The sequence below is a fragment of the Bos taurus genome, chromosome 4, assembly GCF_002263795.3.
Source record: "Bos taurus isolate L1 Dominette 01449 registration number 42190680 breed Hereford chromosome 4, ARS-UCD2.0, whole genome shotgun sequence".
NCBI lineage: Eukaryota > Metazoa > Chordata > Mammalia > Artiodactyla > Bovidae > Bos > Bos taurus.
The window spans coordinates 10,776,968-10,802,709 of record NC_037331.1 but is presented as its reverse complement, the minus strand read 5'-3'; the positions used below and the strand labels follow the sequence as shown (position 1 = coordinate 10,802,709).

The 25,742-nt window shown below is 40.6% G+C and overlaps 1 protein-coding gene across 2 annotated transcripts in view; it reads left to right on the top strand.

The window, feature by feature from the left end:
* CALCR (calcitonin receptor) overlaps positions 1-20,759 on the top strand; it is a 111,286-nt gene extending 90,527 nt beyond the window's left edge. The window contains exons 8-13 of one of the 2 annotated variants that reach the window (XM_059885725.1): positions 6,643-6,796; positions 8,654-8,714; positions 8,791-8,857; positions 11,222-11,437; positions 12,536-12,577; positions 18,524-20,759. In XM_059885725.1, coding sequence (XP_059741708.1) covers positions 6,643-6,796; positions 8,654-8,714; positions 8,791-8,857; positions 11,222-11,437; positions 12,536-12,577; positions 18,524-18,919 — 936 coding nt within the window. In that variant the 3' untranslated portion in view covers positions 18,920-20,759. 2 annotated transcript variants of the gene reach the window in all.
* Positions 20,760-25,742: the final 4,983 nt, after the last annotated feature.

The window sequence follows — 25,742 nt, the reverse complement described above, 5'->3', positions numbered from 1 at the left end:
GGCTCCTCTGTCCATGGAATTCTCCAGGCAAAAATGCTGGAGTTGATAGCCATTCCCTTCTCCAGGGGATCTTCGCAACCCAGGGATCGAATCCAGGTCTCCTGCACTGCAGGCAGATTCTTTACCCTCTAAGCCACCAGGGAAGGAAAGCCACCAATCACAACCCACTTACAATGGTAGATGGGGCATATGATCATGTGTGAGCACATGCTGCCCTCTTTCATGTGTGCAAATGTCTGGTTCTTCCAAGGGACAAACTCTGAAAGCATGTGTCTTTCACCAGATAAATAGCATAGGCTAAAAACAAACGACCACAATGACAAAAGTCAACCTATGTTTGTAAATTGTGAAGCATACACTTGGCCCAAAGCGGAGAAAAAAAACAAGGACATTTGTTTTCAGTATTTCTCTATTTGAACAGAGCTTTTGTTTTCCAGTGAGATTTTGATCCATCTCTTATCTCACCTTCCATATACAAACAACACCAGACTGCTCTCGCAGGCAGGCATAATTAGTTCAAGAAAGGGCAGGAAAGAACTCTCCAGTGGTTATAGCTTGTATGTTATTCATCCTTGAAACTGCTTATTTACTAGTTCCAAGAGAGACACAGGTCTTAAACTTTGTATTGAATCTCACCTTGAAAATGTGAGCATATAGCATATTCTATCATAAATGCAAATATAGCATATTCTATCATAAATGCTATCATAGAAGTTCAATTTCTTGGGGATCTTTTCCTATCCAAAAGACTATTAAAGTAAATTGCAGTTGAAACTGTGCATGCAGGCATTAGGAATAAAGGAGATTTTGCTGTTGTAACATATTTGAACATACAGGTCAAGAACAAGGAAAGGTTTAATTTGATTTAACTAGAAAATCCCCATCTCTCCCAGCAGTAAATTCCCCACCTCTAAAAAGACAGAGAAAATAATATCCAAACACTGAGCATCGTATCATCAGCATATTATTAAGTCATGTGTAATTTTAAATTACTCTAAATTATATGAAATATTGCATTTTTCCTGAAAAACTGACATTACAGAAAACATTAGATTAAGGTCTTCCCTAGCTGAGAAGAGTAGAGATAATAAAGAAAAACCCAAGAAAGGAGAGACAAACAAAGAAACTAAGAGGAGAAACTTTTGGAAAAGGGAAGTTATTAGATATTGTCAATCTACAAATATTTATTAAAAAAATTGAAATTAACATGAAAAACACAACCAAAGTTATAGAGAAAAGCACATCCATTAGACTCCATCTGTCTGTGATTCCAACATATGTCTCTTTCCTATAAAAAAAATACAATTTTCTATATACAAAAGAATATATACTTTTTAAAGACTTTCTTTTTTAAGCAAACTAAAGGCAGAATTGTGGGTTTGTTTGTTTTTTTCCCCTTAATTTTGACCCAATTCTCAGGTCACTGAATCAGCAGTTAAGAGGCAAAAATATTTCCCTTCCCAGTGCCCATGGGGATATATTAAAAAGAAAGTTATTTCTTGTGAAAGGAGGCTGCATCATCCCAAATGCTTTTATACTACTTCTGTGAGGGTGTATTTAGTTGGGGGCAAAAGAAAACCGTGTTCTCAGTCCTCAGCAGGGAATCCCAGTGGGCTTCTGGTCCCTTTCCCATCAAAGTAGTCAGTCTATTCCTGTGGAAGGTTTTTGGCTGGGCAAAGTCTCTCCAGTAAAACCAAGAGTGAGAATCTTCTTCCTTCACACAACTTTTTTTTTTTTTTTAAGTTAAACTCAAAATAACTCATGGAATAAATAAGGGCTGAATAGACCCTCAGTTTACTGAGTGATATGAAAATTGCCGATTGTCACTTGTATCATTTGAACATTTCATTTCCATAATATCTAAAATTTCACTTTCTTGTTCTATCTGCTTTTTCAACAATCTTCATGGAGGGAGTCGGGAGGCAGAATTACAAGCATTGTTCTTGCTGCATCTAGAGGAAGCCGGCAGCGCCCTCATCATTTTCTAGAAAGAACTGTCTCTCTGAACTTTTTGTCTGAGTCCAAAAGGGGACAATGCAGCAAGATTAGTTTTTGCTAGGAACCTGAGTATTTTGAATCTCAAACGCCAAAACAATTGGGTCACATTTTCTATAGCCTCTTACATAAGCAAAGTTAAATGAGCCCCAAGTTCTGAAAAACAAAGTGGATTTCTTCTAAGTCTCACTTGTTCAGGACAGCTGGGACAACGGACTAGGTCAGAACTTCACCCTAGTCACAGGAAGCTCAGCTTGGAATGGATGCTCAGAAGTGAAACCAAGGGTCCAAACTGACTCCTCCTGCCCAACCTAGAGGAGCCTGGTGGGAGGGTGGGCTTATACACATGAGGGAAGTGACAGCAAGGCTTGGGGGATGAGAGATCAATGGCCAAGAAAACTGTACTGGAACTATCCATTTTGGTGCCTATGGAAGATATTTGATTGAGAAAGAACAAGTAGTATGGATCTGAGGAACAGGCAGAGAGAATAATGCCGAGATGTGGCAATGAAGTGAGGTATCTTACCCTGGTTACTTGTGTGATTTCACTTGACTTACATAAAAACACCAACAAATGGTCTTTTAACCAAGACCATATGGTACAGAAAAGTATAGAGGATATCCTTATTCTTTTTAAAATGTATTAATTATAATCAACCATATTCCCATATGGCTGTAAATAATTTATTCTTAAGATGGCTATAAACATCAACCCAGTTTCTCTCATCTGACCCCTCTGGGCGATACCTCTGCACAAGAAATTCAGTTCAGCTCAGCTCAGTTCAGTTGCTCAGTCGTGTCCAACTCTCTGCGACCCCATGAATCTCAGCACCCCAGGCCTCCCTGTCCATCACCAACTCCCAGAGTTCACTCAGACTCACATCCATCCAGCCATCTCATCCTCTGTCGTCCCCTTTTCCTCCTGCCCCCAATCCCTCCCAGCATCAGAGTCTTTTCCAATGAGTCAACTCTTCACATGAGGTAGCCAAAGTACTGGACTTTCAGCTTTAGCATCATTCCTTCCAAAGAACACCCAGGACTGATCTCCTTTAGAATAGACTGGTTGGATCTCCTGTAGTCCAAGGGACTTTCAAGAGTCTTCTCCAACACCACAGTTCAAAAGCATCAATTCTTCATCGCTCAGCCTTCTTCACAGTCCAACTCTCACATCCATACATGACCACAGGAAAAACCATAACCTTGACTAGACGGACCTTTGTTGGCAAAGTAATGTCTCTGCTTTTGAATATGCTGTCTAGGTCGGTCATAACTTTCCTTCCAAGGAGTAAGCATCTTTTAATTTCATGGCTGCAGTCACCATCTGCAGTGATTTTGGAGCCCAAAAAAATAAAGTCTGACACTGTATCCACTGTTTCCCCATCTATTTCCCATGAAGTGGTGGGACCGGATGCCATGATCTTTGTTTTCTTAATGTTGAGCTTTAAGCCAACTTTTTCACTCTCCACTTTCACTTTCACCAAGAGTCTTTTTAGTTCCTCTTCCCTTTCTGCCATGAGGGTGGTGTCATCTGCATGTCTGAGGCTACTGATAGTGACCTACAAGCAGTGTCTTGCAGCATGGTTTTGGGAGGGAGTCCTCATCTCAGTGTTTGCCCTTGTTTCCCTTGCTTTGAGAAGGCTGTCATGAATTTAGTGCACTTATTCTAGATTTGTTTTCATTCTTAAAAAGAAACTTTCAGCTGAGATACTAGAAGTTTTCTTTCCCCTTTTGATTTATTTTGTTTACCTTTTTATTTTGTATTGGAGTATAGCTGATTAACAACATTATGGTAGTTTCAGGTGAACAGCGAAGGGACTCACCCATGCATATACATGTATCCCTTCTCCCCCAAACTCCCCTCCCATCCAGGCTGCCACATGACATTGAGCAGAGTTGCCTGTGCTATGCAGTAGGACCTTGTTGGTTATCCATTTTAAACACAACAGTTTTTACACGTCCATCCCAAACTCCTTAACTATCCTTTCCTCCCATCCTTCCTCCTCCCTCCATCTGCAACCATAAGTTAGCTCTCCAAGTCTGTGAGTCTGTCTCTGCTTTGCAAATAAGTTCTTTTGTATCATTTCTTTCTATATCCTGAATATAAGGGATGTCATATGATATTTGTCTTCTCTGTCTGACTTACTTCACTCAGCATGACAACCTCTACATCCATCCATGCTGCTGCAAATAGCATTATTTCATTCTTTTTAATGGCTCAGTAATATTTCATTATAATATGTACCACATGTAAATACTAGAAGTTTTGTACACTCCCTTGGAGTATGTTGGTTAACTGTCAGAAAGCTATGGAGCAATAGTCAGTTTGATATTTGTTGTGTTTAGGGGGCTTGCTTCAAATACCATAGCATTGTTCTTGCTAAAGCCCAGGATGTCAAATCCCAACTCTTCTACCTACAGATTAATCTTGAGCCAGTTACTTAATCTCACTGTGCTTCACTTTCCTGATAATGATAACCGTAGTGCCTTTCTCAAAGAGTTGCTTGTGAGGATGAAATGAACCAATACATCTAAAACCCATAAAATTGAGTCTGCCGCGCAAGAACTCTCACGTTAGCTATTATTATTTATATCATAGTTGTTACCATTGTCATGGCCGTAAGCACTCATGACTTTCTAACCGTGGTACCAAGTTTCATTTCTGTGTTACACAGCATGGGAGACATGGAAACTCAGAGCATGTGTAAAATGCTGCTCAAATCTTAAATGACTAAGTGTGAAAGCAGAATGCACATACTCAGAGGTTTTTAAATCTCAAATAACCAAAAGGGCTGTGGCATGAGAATATAAAACTCATTCAGTCATGGCTTTGAAAATCCCCAAAGTGATAATACCCTCATTATACTGTATAGAGAAAAGACCCTTGAGTGTAGCAAGCTGTTAATTTTTATTCCCCTGCCACATGTCTAACAGGTGCCCCCCTCCAAAGCATGTTTCTGTTTTCTCTGGCCTTGTTTCCCAATCACTTCCAGAATGTTGCCTTTGCCAATTTCTGGATCATTTTCCAACATATTTATCTCATATGGGACTTTTTCTCCAGCGTTTTTTTGTTTTGTTTTGTTTTTTTCTTTTTGCTAAACACACCCAGTTGTGACCACAATCACACAGATTCAAGCTCATTTTCTCCGAGGTGTTATCAAAAATCAGTCCAAGACTGCATGACAGATTCACATTTAATTGAAAACACTGGATCTTCTAAATTTCTCTAGAGAGAAAGGCTGCAGTGGTTTCCTTCAAAGTTAATGCTGACTTTCTGACTGGGGGATCTTCCTCCTTCATTCAGCTAGCACTAAATACTGGACCCACTGACAGTTTTCAAGTTGACAGGCACACGTTTTGCCTTTCAGTTCGTCAACTGTTCCAGCATCTTGACAAACAGTTCTCCAACTCCTCCTCAGGTGGTTTTAGTATGCATGTGAATCAAAGCCAGGGCGTTGCACCACTGCATTGTGAATCTGCTGGAAGAACAAGCTTGTGCTCTTCAATGGTTAGGGTTATTATTACCGGAAAGCTAGCAAGAAAGCAAAACAGGAGTCAGGTGCTGAGGAAACTCCTTATATACCCGAAATCTATCCCAAGTGTGGCCCTTAAACCAACAGCTTAAGCGTCACTTGGATCCTTACTAGAAAGGAGAATCTCATGGCTCACCCTAGATCTTCAGAATTAGAATCTCTACTACTGGAGCCCCCCAAATCTGTGTTTTAACAAGCTCTCCCAGTGATTCTGATGCATGCTGACATTTGAAAAGCAGCACTATGAACTCTTTTATTATTTATATTTGAATTGGATATTTTTGGAGGGATTATTCAGTACCAAGTGAGGATGCCATCCTTATCTCTGTGTCCCAAACATTTGGACCCCAGTGTGGAAACTAAGGCTCCCTTATAAAAACAAAATCCCTCGGGTCAGATGGGCTCAACATAGCTCCTGGCTCATGTATGAGAAATGGATCATCCAGTTCTCTCTTTTTTTTTTAATGTTAAGTAGGTATCATTAACAGATCAGTAAACTTCAGGACAGCATTAACAATTTCTGTGTTATTCTCCTCATTGGCCATAGAAAAGGGGCCATAAAAGTCATGTGATGAATCCTTGGATGCTGTCGGAAATTATGGTTCTCAGACACATTATAAGAAAATAAACTTGCCTAGTCTATAAGTCCCTGGTGGCTCAGTGGTAAAGAATCCGCCTGCCAATGCAGGAGACACGGGTTCCATCCCTGGGTCGGGAAGATCCCCTGGAGAAGGAAATGGCGACTCACTCCAGTATTCTTGCCTGGAGAATTCCATAAACAGAGGAGCCTGGCGGGCTACAGTGCATGGGGTCACAAAGAGTCAAACGCAACTTAGCGCAGACTAAACAACAATAACTCTATATAACTCAGCCCACAAGAACACTTGGGGCACTGGAATTCCATTGCCCTAGTTGGCTGTTTACATGTGATACTAATCACCTATGAGCTAGTACCCTGATCTCTGCATCTAGTAGGTGACACATGTTGAGAGATGCTCGGGGAAACTCTCTGTCTGGCTGAATGCAGATACTTTGGCTCATTTTCACGTTCATCCTCTGTTCATGGCCAAATCATTGCAGATGTCTTCCTCTGAGTATCTTCGTTTCTTTCCAACAGCCGATGTGCAAGGTTCTGCACTTTTTCCACCAGTACATGATGTCGTGCAACTATTTCTGGATGCTCTGCGAAGGCCTCTACCTGCACACTCTCATCGTGGTGTCTGTGTTCGCTGAGGGGCAGCGCATGTGGTGGTACTACCTCCTGGGCTGGGGTAGGTATCTTCTGCTGCTGAGTTTTGATCTGCTGTTACCTCTGTCTGATGGTAGTCTTCTGCTAGTCCTGATCAGAAGAGAGTCAAGGGCTCAGGTTCTATGAGGAGAGATGGAACACAGGTCCTGGCCACAGTTCAATCTCCAAGAGAACTTGATAGACACTCTTAATAAGTTCAGACAGACTGTGGTAGGCATGGGGGTGAGTGCCACAAAAGAGGGCTGTGGTGATGAGAATGTCTTCAGGAAACAAACCCAGCTGACAGATGGGCAGAAAGCATGCCCTGATGGAGAGAAGATCCAAATCTCCCCAAGAGAAAATGAAAGAATGCTTCTTTCAGGAGTTACTTCCTTATAAGTCGGCATGGGACCACTTACTGGTCATTTTCTCCCAAATCGAAGCAACTTCAAATGCTGAAGTTCTCAGAAAATTCATTTATTTTACAACCCACTTCAGATTGATTCTTTGCCTTGCTGGCCCTCCCATTGTTGTAATCCAAAGAATGAAATTCCCTACCCTCCATGAACTTTTATAGTGAACAAATAAAACATATCTAGCGCTCCAGGAGAAAAATCCTAGGGGGAGAAGGATTATTCTTTCTCTCACTGTCTTTAGTGGAAGGGAAAGGTTGTTATGGCTCTGGAAGCCTGGAGGGAGAAGAGGAAAAGGAAAGAAGAACTAAACTGTGTAAAAAGTGACATCATGATTAGGGGAAGGTGACGAGCCCTAGGAATTAGCAGATACAGAGTCCACACTCTAAAGTATGAAACACGTTTCCTTTCTACAAAATGACAAGGTAGAAGCGAAATCTCCATATTGCTTCTCTGTCTAACTCTAAAATGTGCATTTCAAAATCAATCCAGAGGATGAATCTCTGATTCTAAACCTGAGTGGGGTGTTAGAACTGCTGTGAATAAAACACAGTTATGTCTTGTGTAAATAGTCAACTCAGAATTCTTTCAAGTCAAACATTTAATTGATGGTCCCATTTTGAACTATATGCTTCATGGGTTAAGAAGCTGAGGTGGTTCTTAGATGAAAACTCAATATTCTGAATATCCTTTTGCACAAAATTCACAGAAAAAAAAAAGTGTGGCAGTCTAATTCACCTGAGACACATTTCTTAATCTGAGGATAGGTTTTAAAACTGTCTACAAATCTCAACCACATGAAACAATATTTTATTGGGCATGGGTACATCTGAGAAAAAGAGAATGTTTTGTTTTTTATAAAAATTACTTTACTCTAGATTACTTTTATATAATGAAGGTTAATTTGTAAAAGATTCAGACAGGGTGCACTGCCAGCAACTACATCCTTCATTCCATTTGTAAATTCAGCTGTTTTTGACAAATACTTCAAGGTTTACTCAGGGAAGTAGATTCTGAGCTACAGTGTTCTTATTCAGCGAAAATAGGATCAACACACGTGTTGTAAACAGAAGAACAAAAAGCCTAGAAGAAATATTGAGAGCATCTTTGGAGCAATCAGACTTTGGCTTTCATACGCTGTCTCAGGTCAGCGTATGACCTGAAGGTCACGTCCCTTCAGGACAACCCTGCTCCCCTCTGTAACAGAGCCCAGTTCACACACAATGAAAAGCTTTCTGGTCTCAGTTGCTGGTCATCATCATGTATCTACCACACTGGATAATTTGTGAAAGGCTTTTAAGTAACTGGATGCTGTTAACCAAACTCTATTACAGTTTGTGACGTTGTAAGAGCATTTTATCTGCTTTGACCAAAGATAATTTGCACAAGAACATCAGGACGACATCTTGACAAGATGTTGAATTTGTCACTGTTCTTTCCAACCAGCTGTAGTCATAGCTTTTGCACTTTTTTTTTTCCCATTTTAGGACTCCCGCTGCTGCCAAGCACTGCTCATGCTATTGCTCGGGCTCTGTTATTCAATGACAAGTAAGTATTGTGGTTGTTAGTCAATTTATTTGTAAATAAAATGTGATATTAATGTATTCCCCCTTCTTTTATTCAGCTGCTGGCTGAGTGTGGACACCAACCTGCTTTACATCATCCACGGTCCGGTCATGGGGGCACTGGTGGTGAGAATTGCTTTTTAAATCCATTATTAACAGTGTTATCTCTCTGGGGTGTTCTGTTGAGATGGTTTTATGTAGTATGTGTAGCCCAACTCCAAAATGAAGTTAATTTAATGATAATCTATAATAATAATTTGATCCAAGGATCTTTTTTTTTAATGATTTTTATTTAATACAATTGAGTGGAGGGGCATAAGCTTGTTTCTATACAAGCCACAGCAACAATACAGTGGGTTTTTTTTTTTTTTTTAGACAATTCAATAAATTCTCCTAATTAAAGATACAGACCAAAGGTGAAGATGTTGCTGATAAGAATGAGAGAGACCACAAAGTCCCCTTGTGCCATTTTCCACTGGGCTCTGCCAAACTAAACCATCTTCCATCTCACCTCTGGTCCACGAGCCATCATCATGACTACCACTGAACATGCACTTACAGTGTATCAGGCATTGCACATACATTGCCATGCTGTTTGCTAACAGCAGTCCTTCAGAGTGGACACATCAAGATGGTTCACTCATTAGGAAAACTAGACTCAAAGGCTCAAGTTAAGTCATTTAGAATCCCATGCCAAGTAGGTTGGGCAGGGAGAGACTATGATTATCTGAATCTATATCCAAGTTCTTTATTTCTACCCATAGTTTACTATATGTTGGCCATCATCAGAGCCATCAAATTTAATATTTAGACATTATTTCCCCCATTAATCTCAAAGATTGTTTTCTTCAGATAAGAATTAGAAAAATAAAAACAGTCAGAGTCATAGATCATACTCTTCTCCTGTACTGAAGAATCATCCATTAGTAACTGATCAAACTGGGTCACACCCAGACTGTCTCCTGACTTTCCTGGCGTTTCCAATGCAGATTCAACTTCTTTTGCCATTTTTCAGAGTAGCGATGTACTTACTAGTTCAACTGTGCTCACAAGGACCTACTAACGTGGGTCTTGAATATTTATCACCACTGCATAAGAATTTTATTTTTATTAAAGATCTCTTTCCTTCTTGAATTTTGGGGGTAACAACATTTATTTCTACTCCAGGTAGAAAAACCACTCTGATTATTTTTAAATAAATGATCAATTAAAATGTTAAAACAACCTTGGTTTCAAAACTAACTTTCACAGCCAAAAGTAGTTTTTTGTGATCTACAAGAACAGCAGATATTAAAGAGTGACCATACCAAGTACTGGCAAGCGTGAAGAACAGCTGGAATTCTCATATAATGCTGGAGGGAGTGTAACATGAAGCCACCTCTTTGGAAAGCAGTTTGGCAGCTTCTCATAAAGTTAAACATACATTCACCATGTGAACAGGCCTTGCCTTCCACTCTTAGGTCACTTTTCCAAATGAAAACATGCCCCCACAAAGACCTGTACACAGGTATTCACTGCCTGCTTATTCATAACAATCAAATTTTGGAAACCATTGCAATTTCCATAAACAGGAGAATGAATAAACAAATTACGTGTGTATTATTAACATAATGCAGTACTACTCAGCAGTAAAAATGAATGAAATGCCAATATATACAACACAAATGAATCTTACAGATAGTATGTTAAACCAAAGTAACCAAAGAATACACAATGTGTGTGTGTGTGTGTGTGTGTGTATACACACTCCCATTTCTGTGATGCTAGAAATCAGTGGCTACTAGAGGTGGGGGGATGGAGTTGTTGACTGCAAAGGGGCAAGAGGGGGCTTTCTGGGGTGGTGGAAGTGCTCTTTTCTTGTTTGGAGTGGTTGTTACTCTGGTACATACATTTGTCTAAACTTCCCAATTGTAAACTTAGAATCTCTATTGAATGTACATTATGCCTCTGTGAAGTGATTTCCTTTAAACAGTGTTACTAGAAAACAAGAAGTAGTTTGGGTTAGCCTTCTCCACTGCATAAGCTTTACAGGTAAATTTCTCAGACCCCCATTTTACTTTTAGTTAACTAGTCCTAGCTAAGGGGGAAATCTTAATGAAATGATAAGAAGGTGATATCTAAAAATATCATTTTTTACTTCCCTTTGGAAAAACGATAAAAACCTAAATAAAGAATAAAACATCTTCCTTAGATTTGAACCTAATATAGTTACATATTCAGGATATTATTTTCTCATTTAGAAAAAAAAAAGGGAGGGATGTTAATTCATGCTCAAAAAGAGTATTTGGCCCCCCTGATGCTCCATGTTGTCATAACAAGGAGCAGATGGTCTCAGTTCTCAGGCAGTCTCTTGTGTTCCATCCAGTGTGGGTGCCAGCCCTCCTCCCCACCCCACCACACACACTGGGTAGCTAAGAACTGGGCCCAAGGGGGTGTCCTTCAGGGACGTTCACCGGGAGAATTTGCTCAGAACATCGTCAATCTTTGCAGTTGAACTTCTTCTTCCTGCTGAACATCATCCGGGTGCTTGTGAAGAAAATAAAGGAATCGCAGGAGGACTCGTACATATACCTGAAGGCAGTGAGGGCCACCCTGATCCTGGTGCCCCTTCTGGGGGTCCAGTTCGTCATCCTTCCCTGGCGACCTTCCCACCCCGTGCTTGGGAAGATCTACGACTTCGTGATGCACTCTCTGATTCACTTCCAGGTGAGGGGTGATGCGCTCTCTGATTCACTTCCGGGTGAGGGGGGGACCATGGATGCAGCCACTCTCTCAGCTACTTGGAGCAGGGGCCACAGTTGTCTGGGGCTCCTCTGTGATGAGAATGAGCCTTTCGAACACGCATTACCTGGAAGGGAGGTGGCCCTCTCTGTCTTCCTCACTGCCTGCTTCCCCACGTTTTGAATCTTAAAACTGGGCAAGGAAACAGGAAATGGGAGGCCTGAACTTTGAGAATACATCTGGAAATCCCATGGACAGAGGAGCCTGGCGGGCAACCATCCATGGAGTCACACAAGAGTCAGAAGTGACTGAGTGACTAAACAACAACAACTGAAGTATTTGTCCAGAAATTGACCCACTTGCCCAGTGCTGAGGACAGAGTTACTCCCACAGTCGTTGACCTCTCCTTCTCCCCCACATCTGAGGGCCACATTGGGTTTTACTTTTTTGAGGAGAGTGTTGAAGACCCATGTAATCCATGCCAGTTGGCTTTCCAAACTGGATCATCATCAACAATTTTGACCATTTCTCTAGACACAAGCTTGGGGACGCAGGAATCTTGAATGGTGACAGGAACTTCAGAGTAGTTACTAAATCCATGTCCTGTTTGGCAAGGTGGACTTAGCTGTGGGTACAGTACTGCGCTAGTTCACCACAAGGAGACAGGTCAGAGTCAGGCCTATAGCCATGCATTGTAATGTGTGCTTGCAAAAGTTCTCTCTACTAAACTCTACAAGAGCCTCGTTTTTAAGTTTTTGGGGTACAAAAATTCTTTTCATATCCCCTATAATCAGCATATTCTGCTATAAGTCTCCATGTTAAGGGAAGCAATATATTAACCAGATTAATGAGAACAGTCCTTGTAGCCAAAAAATAGAATCCTTATGAGAAAAAGTCATTCCTGATGGAATAGTCTTGGAGCTAAGCCCTGGACATGAGTGGTAGTAATTGTTTTTCCATCAAGCTTTGACTTGCTATTGCCGTAGTGAAATATTCCTCTCCAGGTTGTCTATTTGTATTGATTACTAAACAACACAACACACACAAAAATAACTTCAGCTCCATTTTTCCTCCTCTTTTTAGGGATTCTTCGTGGCCATCATCTACTGCTTCTGCAACCACGAGGTAAGCGTGCCTTTCACGTAATAGTGTCACCTCTTTATATGAAGCCAGCACTTTACCACCTCCCGAGGGCCTCTGTGCACTTTGCACTATCTCTCACTTCTACAGTTGACCTTACAGGGTTTCCTGACTAGCCCGATCTTATTTTTTCCACTACTGCAAGTTGAATCTTATCTATGTTCTTGTGTGGTACAATTGCAGATATTATCCAGACAGGTAGATAAATTCACATTTCCTGGCATTGTACCGTAAGCTGGTTGGAACCCTGAGAAGCAACAGTGAAAGCTATTCTGGGTTCCCATAGAACCCAAGTCACATCCCCATTCCCTTGGGAAGGACCAACCCATCACTAGGGCAGAGCCAGTATCTAGCCAGTCTATCTTGAGTCACTGCCTTCTTTTCCATTTGCCTGATGCCAGTGTCACAACACCTATTCAACTCTTGGAAAATCACCCTGGAGTTAAGACTCAAAAGGGAGTAAGTAATTTGTTACCTGAATATTTAGATCAGGAAAACCTAGAGATCCACATGGCCAGTGTTTTAAAGGGTTTTTTTAGCCAGAGTTCCCTTTCTTCCAATGATATTCTACATGGAAGCCCAATTTGTAAAACATAAGTGGAGCTGCTTAAATTTGTACCAAAGAACTTCCAGGGCTGCAAAGAATGTGATTTGAAAGCTCCCTCGTTTGTCAGGTGAGAAATCAAAACTCCAAAAAGATCACGTGACTTGCACAATGTCACAATCATAGCTTATAACCAGGACTAGAACCCAGATTTCCTGATTCCTAGTTAAATGGACTAAATCTTCCACTGCACAGCATTATATATATGTCTCCTTCCTGAAGCTTCATTAGTATACTTCTTTGAGTTATACACCTCATAACTTTTAATGTTAAAGTATCTGTGATCATTTTAAATCAATCTTTATTAATAATTTTATACCAAAGCATATCACATTTTGTTAAGAGATCTATATATTATTTCCAAGTTGGTAATTAGAACCATTGTCTAACCATTATCAATTGATATTTAATGAATTTTCTAGTCTTTATTGCTTCAGTTAAACAACATTCAGTGAGCACCTATGATATTTTGCAGCTCTGCAACCTCTTGCTCATCTCCAGCCCTCAAATTGCAATACTGTTGCTCCTGTTCTCTGTTTTAATTGATATATTTTATTCCTTCATTCATCCATCAACTCCTTCCTTAATCCAACAAAAATATACTGTACATTCTTTATTGCTAGGGACTATCCTGAAAGCCTGAGATAGAAATGTAAAACATCTTTCTGTTAGCAACGAAGTATCTCTTTAAGAATAGTAAAAACTAATAAATATATAGGACTTAGGTCACCCCATCTTTATATCAGTTCCTGTGAACATATATCCCTGCCTTTTGAATTGGCTCAGGTGGCATACAAAATAAATATTTTCATCTAAAATAATATCAGTATAGGGCTAATATAAAAATCAGGTTCAGGCAGAGTATACTTTGAAAACACTAGAGAACTGCATGCACTTATAAAAATACCTCAATATTGATTGTGTCTTAACCATGATGCTGTCTCTGAAGTGGCAGGCATAGAAAGTGGGCCCAGAGGTGCGCCTGACAGTTGAAAGTCTCTAGTTCAAGTGTGTTCTCTCTGCTTTTAGAATTAAAGAAACCATCTCCATTTTAATTAGTATCATGTTACTGGGGGAACGTACAAGTGTGACATTTCTAATAATATAGAAATTATGTAGTGTGCCAAATGCAATATCACAGTCCCATGAATTGTAGGCATCTGGGCCTCAGCTGGGTCTTCTGTGGGCATATTATCTTACCACACTGAACACGGGCAGGGCACTTGCTCCTGCAGGAAGTGATTTCCAGCTGCATCTGAGATAGGGCTGTGATCAGGCTTTGCCTGACTGAGTTACATTTTAGCAGAAATCTAGGGGACTGATACATCAGTTCCACAATGAAGATAAAGGTTTTAATTTTTCATTATTATCCATTTGTGGTCAGTGATTCCTGCCATGGAAATGGATCACAGTCAGTGGAGGAAAGGATTTTTGAGAATTCCAGTGCCGGGTGTCAGGAGGTGACTGTGAGAGCACGCTTATGTAAAAAACATTTCCCACAACTCTTCCCAGACAGTGGACACTGACCATCCAATCATTTCAGTTACTAAGGATCTAAGAGACGTCAAAAAGATGACTACAGCTATGTGCTTAGTTGCATCCAACTCTTTGCGACTCCATGGACTGGGGTCTGCCAAGCTCTTCTGTCCATGGGATTCTCTGGGCAAGAATACGGGGGTGGGTAGCCATTTCTTTCTCCAGATTACAGTCATCAAGATGCCCAATTTTTCCTAGCTCTGTACTCACCACTTCCCTTTCCTGTTTGCAAGGGATTCTCCTTATGTCCCTAGTGCTATTTCCAGATCAGTAATGTTATCACTTCATATGCAAAGCTAAATTTTTCTATTTAAAAATTTATTCAATAAAACTTGGTTTTCAAAAATACTGCCTTTCTAGAAAACTCAAGAAAGTCAGCTTCAAGACCCAAAGCTAAGCTATGATTTCTTTGTCCTAGACAAAAAACGATCAGAACTCTTGAGATAAAGCTCATTTTCCATTCAAGAGCACATAATGCAAGTTCTTACAATGAACTTAACAGGAAAACAAAGGCCAAAGACTAAAACATCCAAACAACCACGAAGATTCCAACCTGATTTTCTTTTTCACAAATATAGAAAGAGAGACCTCCAAATGTTACCCACCCTATACAGTTAGTTACAAATAGAACCAGCTATAATCATTATTCCTTCAAGCCATCAGGACTCATATTTTTTTTTACAGTTGACAATAAATTTGGCATAATCGGGAAAATGTGATGTGATCTGTTAATTGCTTTTATAACTAGCAATGCATTTATATAATTCAAAACTTTGTGTATTCTACGCTCCCCATGGGCAACTCCTTATATTTCTGATGCTTTTCAGAAGCAACCAAAGTCTCCTCTGTTTTTTCAAAATAGATTCAATGCCCATATTCTTGTGATCAAAGCACTGTTAGGCTCAACCTGAGGTATTGTAGGAGATAATTGCCCTTATTAAACTGAAATTATTGAAGTGTCTTTCACATGCTGCTAAGGGCCTATTCTTACATGTGTGGTTTACAAATGGAAGCAGATTGCCATCTCCACACAAAAGGATAGCTTATAATTCTGGAATACAATTACAGGAGGCAATGAACATTTCTGTCATAATTTTTAAAAATTAAAATAGACTTCAAACCCTTTGGCCTCATGCTGGGTACTTCATTAGTATGCATAGATCCTCCAGTGGAGATTATTTTAAAAAGACAGATGAGGCAAAACAAAGGACTTCCTTTTTTACCCCTGCTGGGCACTGTCCGCCTCAGACAGTGTTAAATATCTGTGTTACGTTTATCTTTAAATACATTTAAATATCTCTAAATATCTGGGTTACGTTTTAGCTATAAAGACAACGTTGGTATTTAGGAGATTTTGAATCCACAGAAACCATCAGTCCCTTTGTCTGGGGACAGTGGTTCTCTGAGCTGTATATTTCCTAATTCAGCAGGGCATTTGATAGTTCCTAGATCATAAACTCAGCATTTAAGGACCTATTGTCTAATAGACAGTACAGCCCCCAAATTGGAAAGCAATTGAAATATTTACTAGGTTCTTGAAGAGGTGCTAAAGGAAGAATGCCATGGCCACAGGTATTTAGCTGAAAGTATAACTCAGGAGGGATGTTCTTTCCCAAATGGATTCAGCTAAGGTTTCATATCAGCCTTTTCTTATATAATCAGTCTAGTCTCTTCAATTCTGTAACTCTCCATACTGCATAGATTGCAAAGCAAAGCTCACAAACTGACAGGGAAACATGGTAGCTTTTTCAGGAGTGAAGTAGAAGACAAAGTGGGTGATGCAAGAGGAGAGTCTGAACTATTCATTCATCAATACCTTTAATAAGAGCGTTCGTATTTGAAAATACATTGCTAGGGTAATCTTCCCATCAAGGGTATTACCTTTCCTTTTCCCAAAAACATTGAACAACACCCTTTTCCCAGCACAAATCACAATGTGAAGAAAACTTTCATTCGCATTGCTGCTGCTGCTGCTGCTGCTAAGTCGCTTCAGTCGTGTCCGACTCTGTGCGACCCCATAGACGGCACTGAGCAACTTTTCACTTTCATTCTCATTAGCATCCAATATTTTCCAGGCTGTTGAGGACTCTCTGTGGAGACCTAGCTTAGAATATATGAGAAATAACTGAACATGAGATCAGAAACTATGTCATCAAGAGCTCTTTTTATATCCTTGGCAACACCACCCCCCAAAGATACACATCCACACATATGACAGACGAGTTTCCTTCAGTCTAAAGACCACCATCCTGCCATAATAAGGGTATCACCGTAGGAATACTACTAGCCTCCTTGTTTGGTGTTATACTTACGTCTTAGATGCCACTCGATTCATACTGTAGCCATGTAATCCATCAGGCAGCTAGGTGAGATAGAAGAGTTGTATCGAAGAAAGTAATCTCAGAGGGGTTAACTCTCCTGCCCAAGATTTTCATGGCTAATGTGGGCAGAGCAGGTTTCTTGACCTAAAGTTCAATACTTTTTCATGGCATCAAATGAGACACAGTGAAATGGCCTTGTCAGTGGAAACGGCATTGAAAGGTGATGGGATGTTACTATTACGAGTGTTTGCTTCTGGTAATTCCAAAATTAGCAACCCACTGCAGCTCCCGAGCAGTTCTCCAAATCATACACCATGGCATGAGAGAGAATACCTAACAGTAAATGTAGATGACCCAGTGCTTTATAACTCACCTCAGGGAGGGACTCAGGTTCTCCAAAACCTGTGTTCCTAAGTCTTATATCAAAACTCAGGCTTTCATATTTGCATGAAATAAAACTTCCATTTCTTCCTCAGATTCAGTCTAGACATTTTTAGCACCCTCACCTTAATGCCACTGGATGTCAATACACTAATTACAATACAGTCATGGATGGTCATTTTCTTGGCGTTAGAAACTCATTCTAGAATGGATGTTGACACCATTCAGAAAACATTTATTGAGTAACTGCTCCTTCCCAAACACCATGACATCTAGCGTTACAAAAAACGAATAATACATGGTTTGTTAACCACTAACCAGAGTTTTATTGGGCACACCTCATCTCATGCCATGCTGGATAAAGGAAAATCAACAGTATAAGGCCATTATCATAAAATCCAGAGCTGTGAAATGGCTTCCAGATACTTTTTCATGACCAATAACGTGTAGATTTAGATAAAAGCTTCTGCTGTATCAGAAGTTGTAGCAGATAAAAAGGTTTCAAATTCTGCCTTCTTAATATGATGAGCGTGCCATCTTGAATATGAAACCAAATCAAATTTCATTCATGGTGTAAAAGCTCTAATGAAGAAACTTTCGCTCAAAAGAGCAAATAATCTTGCCAGGGGCAGCTGAGGCAAATTACTCAGTCCTCCGGTCTGCAGATTCTTCCTCCAGGATGGGTATTTCATAGCCAGAGCCTTTCCCACACAGCCCTTTTAGATGAGAAGTAAAAATTCAGCCACCCCAAACCTCTGATGGGGGCTTCCCTAGCGGCTCAACGGGTAAAGAATCTACCTGCAATGTGGGGGAGACCTGGATTCCATCCCTGGGTGGGGAAAATGCCCTGGAGAAGGGAATGGCTACCCACTCCAGTATTCTTGCCTGGAGAATCCCATGGACAGAGGAGCCTGGCGGGCTACAGTTCACGGAGTCCCAAAGAGTTGGACACGACTGAGCAACTAACACACACACACACACACACACACACACACACACACACACACACAGCCTCTGATGAGCACCGAGAATTGTGCTCAGGGCATTCCTGACAGTGATATGAACAGAAGGTTCTCTTTCGTCTTCCAGGTCCAGGCTGCCCTGAAGCGTCAGTGGAACCAGTACCAAGCTCGGCGCTGGAATGGCCGCCGCCGGGCCCACCGTGCGGCCAATGCCGCCGCCGCCACTGCCGCCGCCGCCGCCGCCCTGGCTGAGACTCCACCGATCTACATCTGCCACCAGGAGCCGCAGAACGAGCCCGCCGACAACCTGGGCGAGGAGGCTGCCGAGGTCATCCCCATGGAGGGAGGGGAGGTCATCTCCATGAAGGGTGCTGAGGTCATCGCCGTGGAGGGTGCTGCTGAGGTCATCGCCGTGGAGGGTGCTGCTGAGGTCATCGCCGTGGAGGGTGCTGCTGAGGTCATCACCGTGGAGGGTGCTGAGGTCGTCGCTATGGAGATCATTGAGCAAGAGTCATCCGCTTGAAATGTGACGCCAACAGCCTTGTGGTCCCTGAGCCCTCATTTCCTGGGAGCAAGACCAACCCTCCATCTCAAGTGATCTCCATCCTCCCAGGAGCACACATCTCATTTGTGAGAAGTATCAAGTGCATTTGTCCATAGTGAATCTGAAGACAGTTTTACTTGGTACTCTTGCTTCCGGGAGACAGTGGAGGAATGGAGTCTCCCTCTACAACACCTGTGAACTCTGCAACACTTGTGAATTCCTGTGAATACCATCTTTCATCCAGGACTGAGATATACAAATGTCAGAGTAAAGTAAGCAAAGTATCCGAGTAAAACATGAGTGGACCTAGTTCAGATCCAGGGTGCTCCTTGTTAATCTTGAGCCATTTCTACCTTCGAAAAATTCAAGTCACCATCAATGGTTTTCTTTTTAACTCAAAACTTTTAAATTAGGATACTTTGGTATTTGGCTATGGTTCTGATTTTTTTATTTCTTTTTTTAATTTCAATCAATTCTGATGTTATTCAGATTTTTACCATCCACAGACACACCCACAATGTAAACCGCACAAATTACAACTTGACCTCCTCAAAACAACGTGGCTTTCTAGTGTAGAGATGACTAAGTTTGTGGGGAAAAAAGACCTGCATTTGGCAGGAAGATATAAGGCTTTGAATGAAAAAAAAAAAAAAAAGTCAGTTTTATATGTGTTCATTACTTTACTAATACTGTGTGCTCAGCTTGGTCTTGGGCAGGTCCTGACTTCTGTAAGAAGGAATTGGCTTTCATGTTGAATGTGCTTTGGTTACTAACATTTATAAATTGGGAGGTCACAAAGAACCCATCACTAAATTTTTCACAAAACTGCCAAAAACTCAAATTCCTAGTGGAAGAGAATACTCTCTCTAAAGAGAGTTTTCCACTTTCCTAAACTCCAGGATTTATAAAGCAAATCACTCGAGGTTTCTAAAGCAGATTACCTCTTGCCCTTGGGTGCTATCTAGCAGTAAAAGATAAATTTGTTTAAGGCTGGTAATTAAAAGACCCCATATAACTCCATTAACTGCTTTCCACCCAGCTTCTAAGCTTAACAAGATCTCAGCCTTTTCCAGAAAGATTCAGTAGGGCTAATTAGAAATCAGTTTGTAGTTGACCTCTTGTTTGATGCTATTAGTGAAACAGGAGGGGGGAAAAACAATGAACCACTACAAGTTTAACTGTATACCAACTCATTTAAAATAAGAGTTTCTCATTAAAATCCAATGTTATATTCCCATACCTCTCTTTACTTTCATATAAAATCTTCAAAACTCCCTGAGTAAACCAGTATCATTACCGGCACCTGAGATTAATTTGTGAGTTTGCAACAGTACTCAGTTACCTTACTTGTATTCTAAATGAAGAGATACATCAAAGCCCTCCACATCTCAAGTCTCAAGTATGTGCTCTTATGCCACTGCCTTTCAGAGATGATATAGTTTTAGAGATGATATAGTTTTGGAAAGACAAAAGAAAAATATATTCTTCCAGAGAAAATGTATTTTGGATACTAAAGTAGTTTATGTCTCCTTTACTTGAATGTAAGGGAGGATTTGAAAAGAGGGTATTTTTCCAATCACAGTGTTTATGTAATAGTGTTCCTATTTTTGTTTACAAACATGGAAAACAGTATTTCTGGCAGCTCTAGTACAAACGTGATAACATTTTGCTGAAATATTCTAAATGCTATTGTGCTAATATAGTAGTGGCTGAATAAGATCAAACAGCTTACTATAGAATTGTGCACAGTGCCAAAATGACGTGAAATGCTTGCCCTGTATCCATGTATGAATTAATAAAGAGTAATGATAAAGCAAAAGTTGTATGTGTGTTTCAGTTGTGTCTGACTCTCTTTGTGACCCTATGACCTCTGGCTTGCCAGGCTCCTCGGTCCATGGAGTTGTATGTGTGCATATTTTCTACAGAAATATATCCATCTTTTCATTCATTCATCTCATCTCCTAAGCTCATTCCGTATTATCTGGGATGCTAACATCTCATCTTGCTTGTATTACAGGAGATGGCAAGATAATCCAAAAATATAAATTAGAAAACCATATGCAAAAATACTTAAAGCGTCTGCCTGCAATGCAGGAGACCTGGGTTCAATTCCTGGGTCGGGATGATCCCCTGGAGAAGGAAATGGCATCCCACTCCAGTATTCTTGCCTGGAGAATCCCATGGACAGAGGAGCCTGGTGGGCTGCAGTCCATAGGGTCGCAGAGTCGGACACGACTGCGCGACTTCACTTTCACTTTCATGCAAAAATACCAAGGTTATTGTCTTTGTCAGTGTAGCCATCTTCAATCTTCACTTTGACTATAACCTCCAAAGCACGGTTCTCATACCTTTGTTAATGCAAAACCACCCAGGACTATCAGCCTATTTTGTATACGTTTGGGAAGCACAGCTAAGAAATCTAGAACAAGAAAGTATCACATTCTTTTATCATTGCTGTTTTGTTTTTTTTCATTATTGTGGGACCAGACTTGAACTGTCCAACATCACATCAGATCGTTAGAATTGATATAGTCATTGATTTTTAAGATAGTTTTGGAGATTAAGGCTGGATAAAAGGCAACAAATTAAGTATCATTAGAATGTATAACAGCCACTATTAGAAAGATTTTTAGATCTGGAAAGCATGAAATGGAAAAAAATGAGGATTAAATGAGAACCATGATGAACTAATACAGGCAAACAGAAGCAATTTGTAGGTTCTTCATGCAATGTAATTGCACCGAGAATTGCTAGCCTCTGGAGATCCAAGGAAATTTTTCATAAAGGATACATCAAGACTACATTTTCCCCTTTGTGTTCTACTGGGGAATACAAATAAATATCATTACCCTTGTGATGTTGAACAAAAATAATTTCCCATCATACTGTAAAATCTGACTCTCCGATGGGGTAACTTGAATTCAAATGGTCAGCTGCCTGCCAGCTTTGGCCCAAAATCGACCTTTGGATCCATGTTGATACCATGGCTTCTGGAGGAAGGAGAGATGTTGGAAAGAAATGATAGAAACACTCATCACAGAGCTCCAACCCTTCTCATTCATTCCTTCATTCATTATCATTGATTGAACAGATGTTTCACACACCTTTCATTCAGCTATACAACAAATATTTGCCAATAGTAGCCATTATGAAACAATTTCTTTGTGTCAAACCTGCCAAGGGAACCCATACCCTTAAACCATGCACGTGTGTGTGCTCAGTCGTGTCTGACTCTTTGCAGCTCCGTGGACTATAGTCCTCTGTCCATGGGATCCTCCAAGCAATAATGCTGTAGTGGGTTGCCATTTCCTCCTTCAGGGGATCTTCCTGACCCTTGCATCTCCAGGCATTGGCAGTCAGATTCTTTAGCACTGCCTGGGAAGCCCACACCCTTAAACCATAACCACTGATATCTTTGGGACGGAAGAACACACACATGGGGTGGAAAACCAAAGCGTTATAGGATTGGAGGTGGTAGCTGAGTGTGACCTTTTCTCCACCTGAGCCGTGAGTGGGACAGCTAAGTTATAAGAAATATTCTTAGAACAAGATCTCTTCCTAAAGGCTTAGCAAGGACTCATTTTCTTGATAATAAGGTCTAAAATAGTAGTTCTTTCATTGGCTAGGTTACAGTTCAACACCTTACCATTGTAATTAACACAGAGTTTAAGATTATTCATGAAGAGGACGGATCAGAAGACATATTTAGGAAAGCATACTTAGATAAGCTCAGAAAGAAACAATCATTTGTCATTTTGAGAGAGGAAATAAGATGCCTCCCTCCTAACTTAAGCTTAGGAAAACGGATTTTACTGAATCAATCCATAGACAACTTGTATGGGGTGGGGAGGGAGGTTGGGGAATTGGCTGGAAACATAAAGAAAAAGGATGATAATATATGCACATGCAGACACAGGAAGACACAGAGAAGCCACATTTGAAAATTTAAAACTAACCGTATTTTTAATTTTTGTTCTTCTGGACATAAAATTAATATGTTTAAGATCTGTGAAAAGCATTGAAGGAGAGAAAACACAGCCATTGAAACTATAAACTAACTTAGGTCAGGAAGACTTTCCTAATATACCTTCCTCCAAAACCTCTGAAAGATTTCAGAGATTTTTCCATTAATTTAAGCATTGATCAGCCAGTCTCTTAGGTCACTGATCAGTGTCCAGTCTCCATTTCCAGACATCCAATGCCTTCTACCTAAGTCTCTCAGAAATCCTTCCACGGACATTCAAACTGTGCTGCTCTTTGCCAACTAACCAGCCATCATGACCAACCACTGCACATCACCACAGCCTCCTTTACTGCAGAGACTTAATATCACATTTTAATTTGGAGAAATCGCCTCCAAACAAAACCTCAGAGTATCACTGGTGAAGTGCTAAGTAGACATTCAATAAAAACCAACTGAGGGATCTTCAATAAGAAAAACAGTTCAGAATAGATCAGGATATCTGTTTTCACCCAATCATGCCAGACTCATTCATCAGAGCTAGCACACTAGTCTCATGCCAAAACACACAGCCAGCTGTGAGCCCTCCAGATCTCTGCCCAGTAGGGTAGCTGGTGAGCTCTCAGGGCAGTTAGCACTTCTCCACTGCATGCCACCTTATAGTTTCTGTATGCTGTCATTCCAAAATGCATACTGTGAGGCTTAATATGGAGTTCAGTCACAGAGAATTTAGGAAGAACATCCATCAAATAGACATAATCTGAGAAGGAAGAAAAGAACACCAATCACTGAAACACTGAAGTCAATATAAACCTATGGACATTAGCTTACCTCCCCTTTAGAACAACCAAATGTGTTTTTAATCCCCATTTTAGTGATGAGAAAACTAAATGGAAGTCAAGTGGGAATAACGTGCCCACCACTGTCACAAAGTAAGTGGCTGAGCTAGGGTCTGAATCAAGAGTACCCAGTGCCTTGAGCAGCCCCATGTAAATGGGGTTAGGTTTTACAAACTCACTCACAAGAGCAGGCAAGCTCCTCTCTTCCTTCCCCACCACAAAACAGGGACTGAGGAAATAAAAACTGAAAGTCCTTTGGAGACTTCCCTGGTGATCCAGTGGTTAAGAATTTGCCTTCCAATGCAAGAGACATAGGTTCAGTCCCTGATCAGGGAACTAAGATCCCAAATGTCACAGAGCAACTAAGCCTATGTGCCACAACTAAGACCCTAAGCAGACATAAATAAGTAAATAAAAAATTTTAAACTTTGAACATTACAGCCAAGCATCATATCTGGTGCTTCCCAAGAGAAACTGATGGGGAAACACTGCAAAGCTGTATTTATTGAAATACAGAAACTATTGGGATTATTTGGAGGCAAATCTCAGATTTCTATATTTATTAAACCTAAATCAATTCCTGATGTTAAAAAAAAAAAAAACTGCCCAACGCCACTGCTTTTTAAATTTCCACCTTGGAAAGACTGGCACAAGCTTTTGTTTGGGACTTCTGGCTTCCTACTAAGAATGTTGCCACATTTTGTAGCTTCCCCTTTCCCAGTGGAGATGCAAACAAGACTGACCAGATGGGTTTAGATCCTGGCCCAGAGCACCAGGATGGGGACCCAAGGAGCATTTGTACCTGGAATAGTGGGTGCAGTGAGGCCTGGGTGAGCTGCTGAGACAGGAGGATCGACTCCAAGTTGTAGAAGTTGATTTCAAAGGGGCTCAGGAATAAGGAGGGTCAAAGGCAGCATCAGAGCCCAAGTCAAACGTATTCAGTTCGTACTTGGTTACTGCTTCCAGCTCAAGAAAATGAGTCAAAGCTGAGGAGACTGGCCAAACAGGGATCACCTGCCTGGGAGCAGAGATGAGAGACTTCACACTGCAGCTTAGCATCACTAAGCCGGGGCCAAGTGAAATGGTTTGCAGGGGTGGGAGTATGGTTCCACTTAAAGAGATAGAGGTGACACTTTGAATTTTTAAAAAAATGATGTCTGAAAATCAGGGATAATTTTCTACTGCAAAATGTTAACTAAAACCTGTCCTTCATGGTAGATGTTCTCTACCCAGAGTAGGACAGCTGTCAGTTCCTTCTCCCCATCCACAACCAAGGAAGCCAGTATTTTTTCCCCCAAGAGGTTCGGTTGCAATCTTCAACAACTTATTCGTCATAAATCTCAACAGGCTACAGCCACCATTAACTCTGTTAGGAGAAAATTTCCTCTGACATGTTGCCATGTGACTTGTAAAGCCTAGTTGGTCATTCTCAAAGAATGGGCATTGGGACTTCCCTCGTGGTCCAGTGAGTAAGACTTCATCTTCCGAGGCAGGGGGTGCAGGTTCCATCCCTGGTTGGGGAGCTAAGTTCCCACATGACTTAAGGCCAAAAAAACAAAACATAAAACAGAAGCAATGTTGCAACAACTTCAATAAAGACTTTTAAAATTGTCCACATTAAAAATAAATAAATAAATAAATAAGGAGGGGCATTATTTAGAATGGCCCCAAGGGGAAATCAAGGCCAGTGAGATGAATCTTTAGGCTCATAATTCTGCAAAGTGGCAATGAAAGGGTCTCTATCCAATACCTGGACAAAACCAATTCTAGAAGGAGACCAGAAAATGAAAATAGAGAAGGGGAAATACTTGAAGAAATATTGTTTAAACCTCCAGGATTAAAGAAAAAGACCTCAAATAGGAAAAACTCATAGATTGCCAAATAAATTCCACAAACTAAAAATCTTACAATACTGACGAGGTTGGGTCAAGATCAACATAAGACAGCAGACTAAAACTTTCTCTTTTAGGGAAAGAAACAGAGACTTGGATAGCTAAGAAAG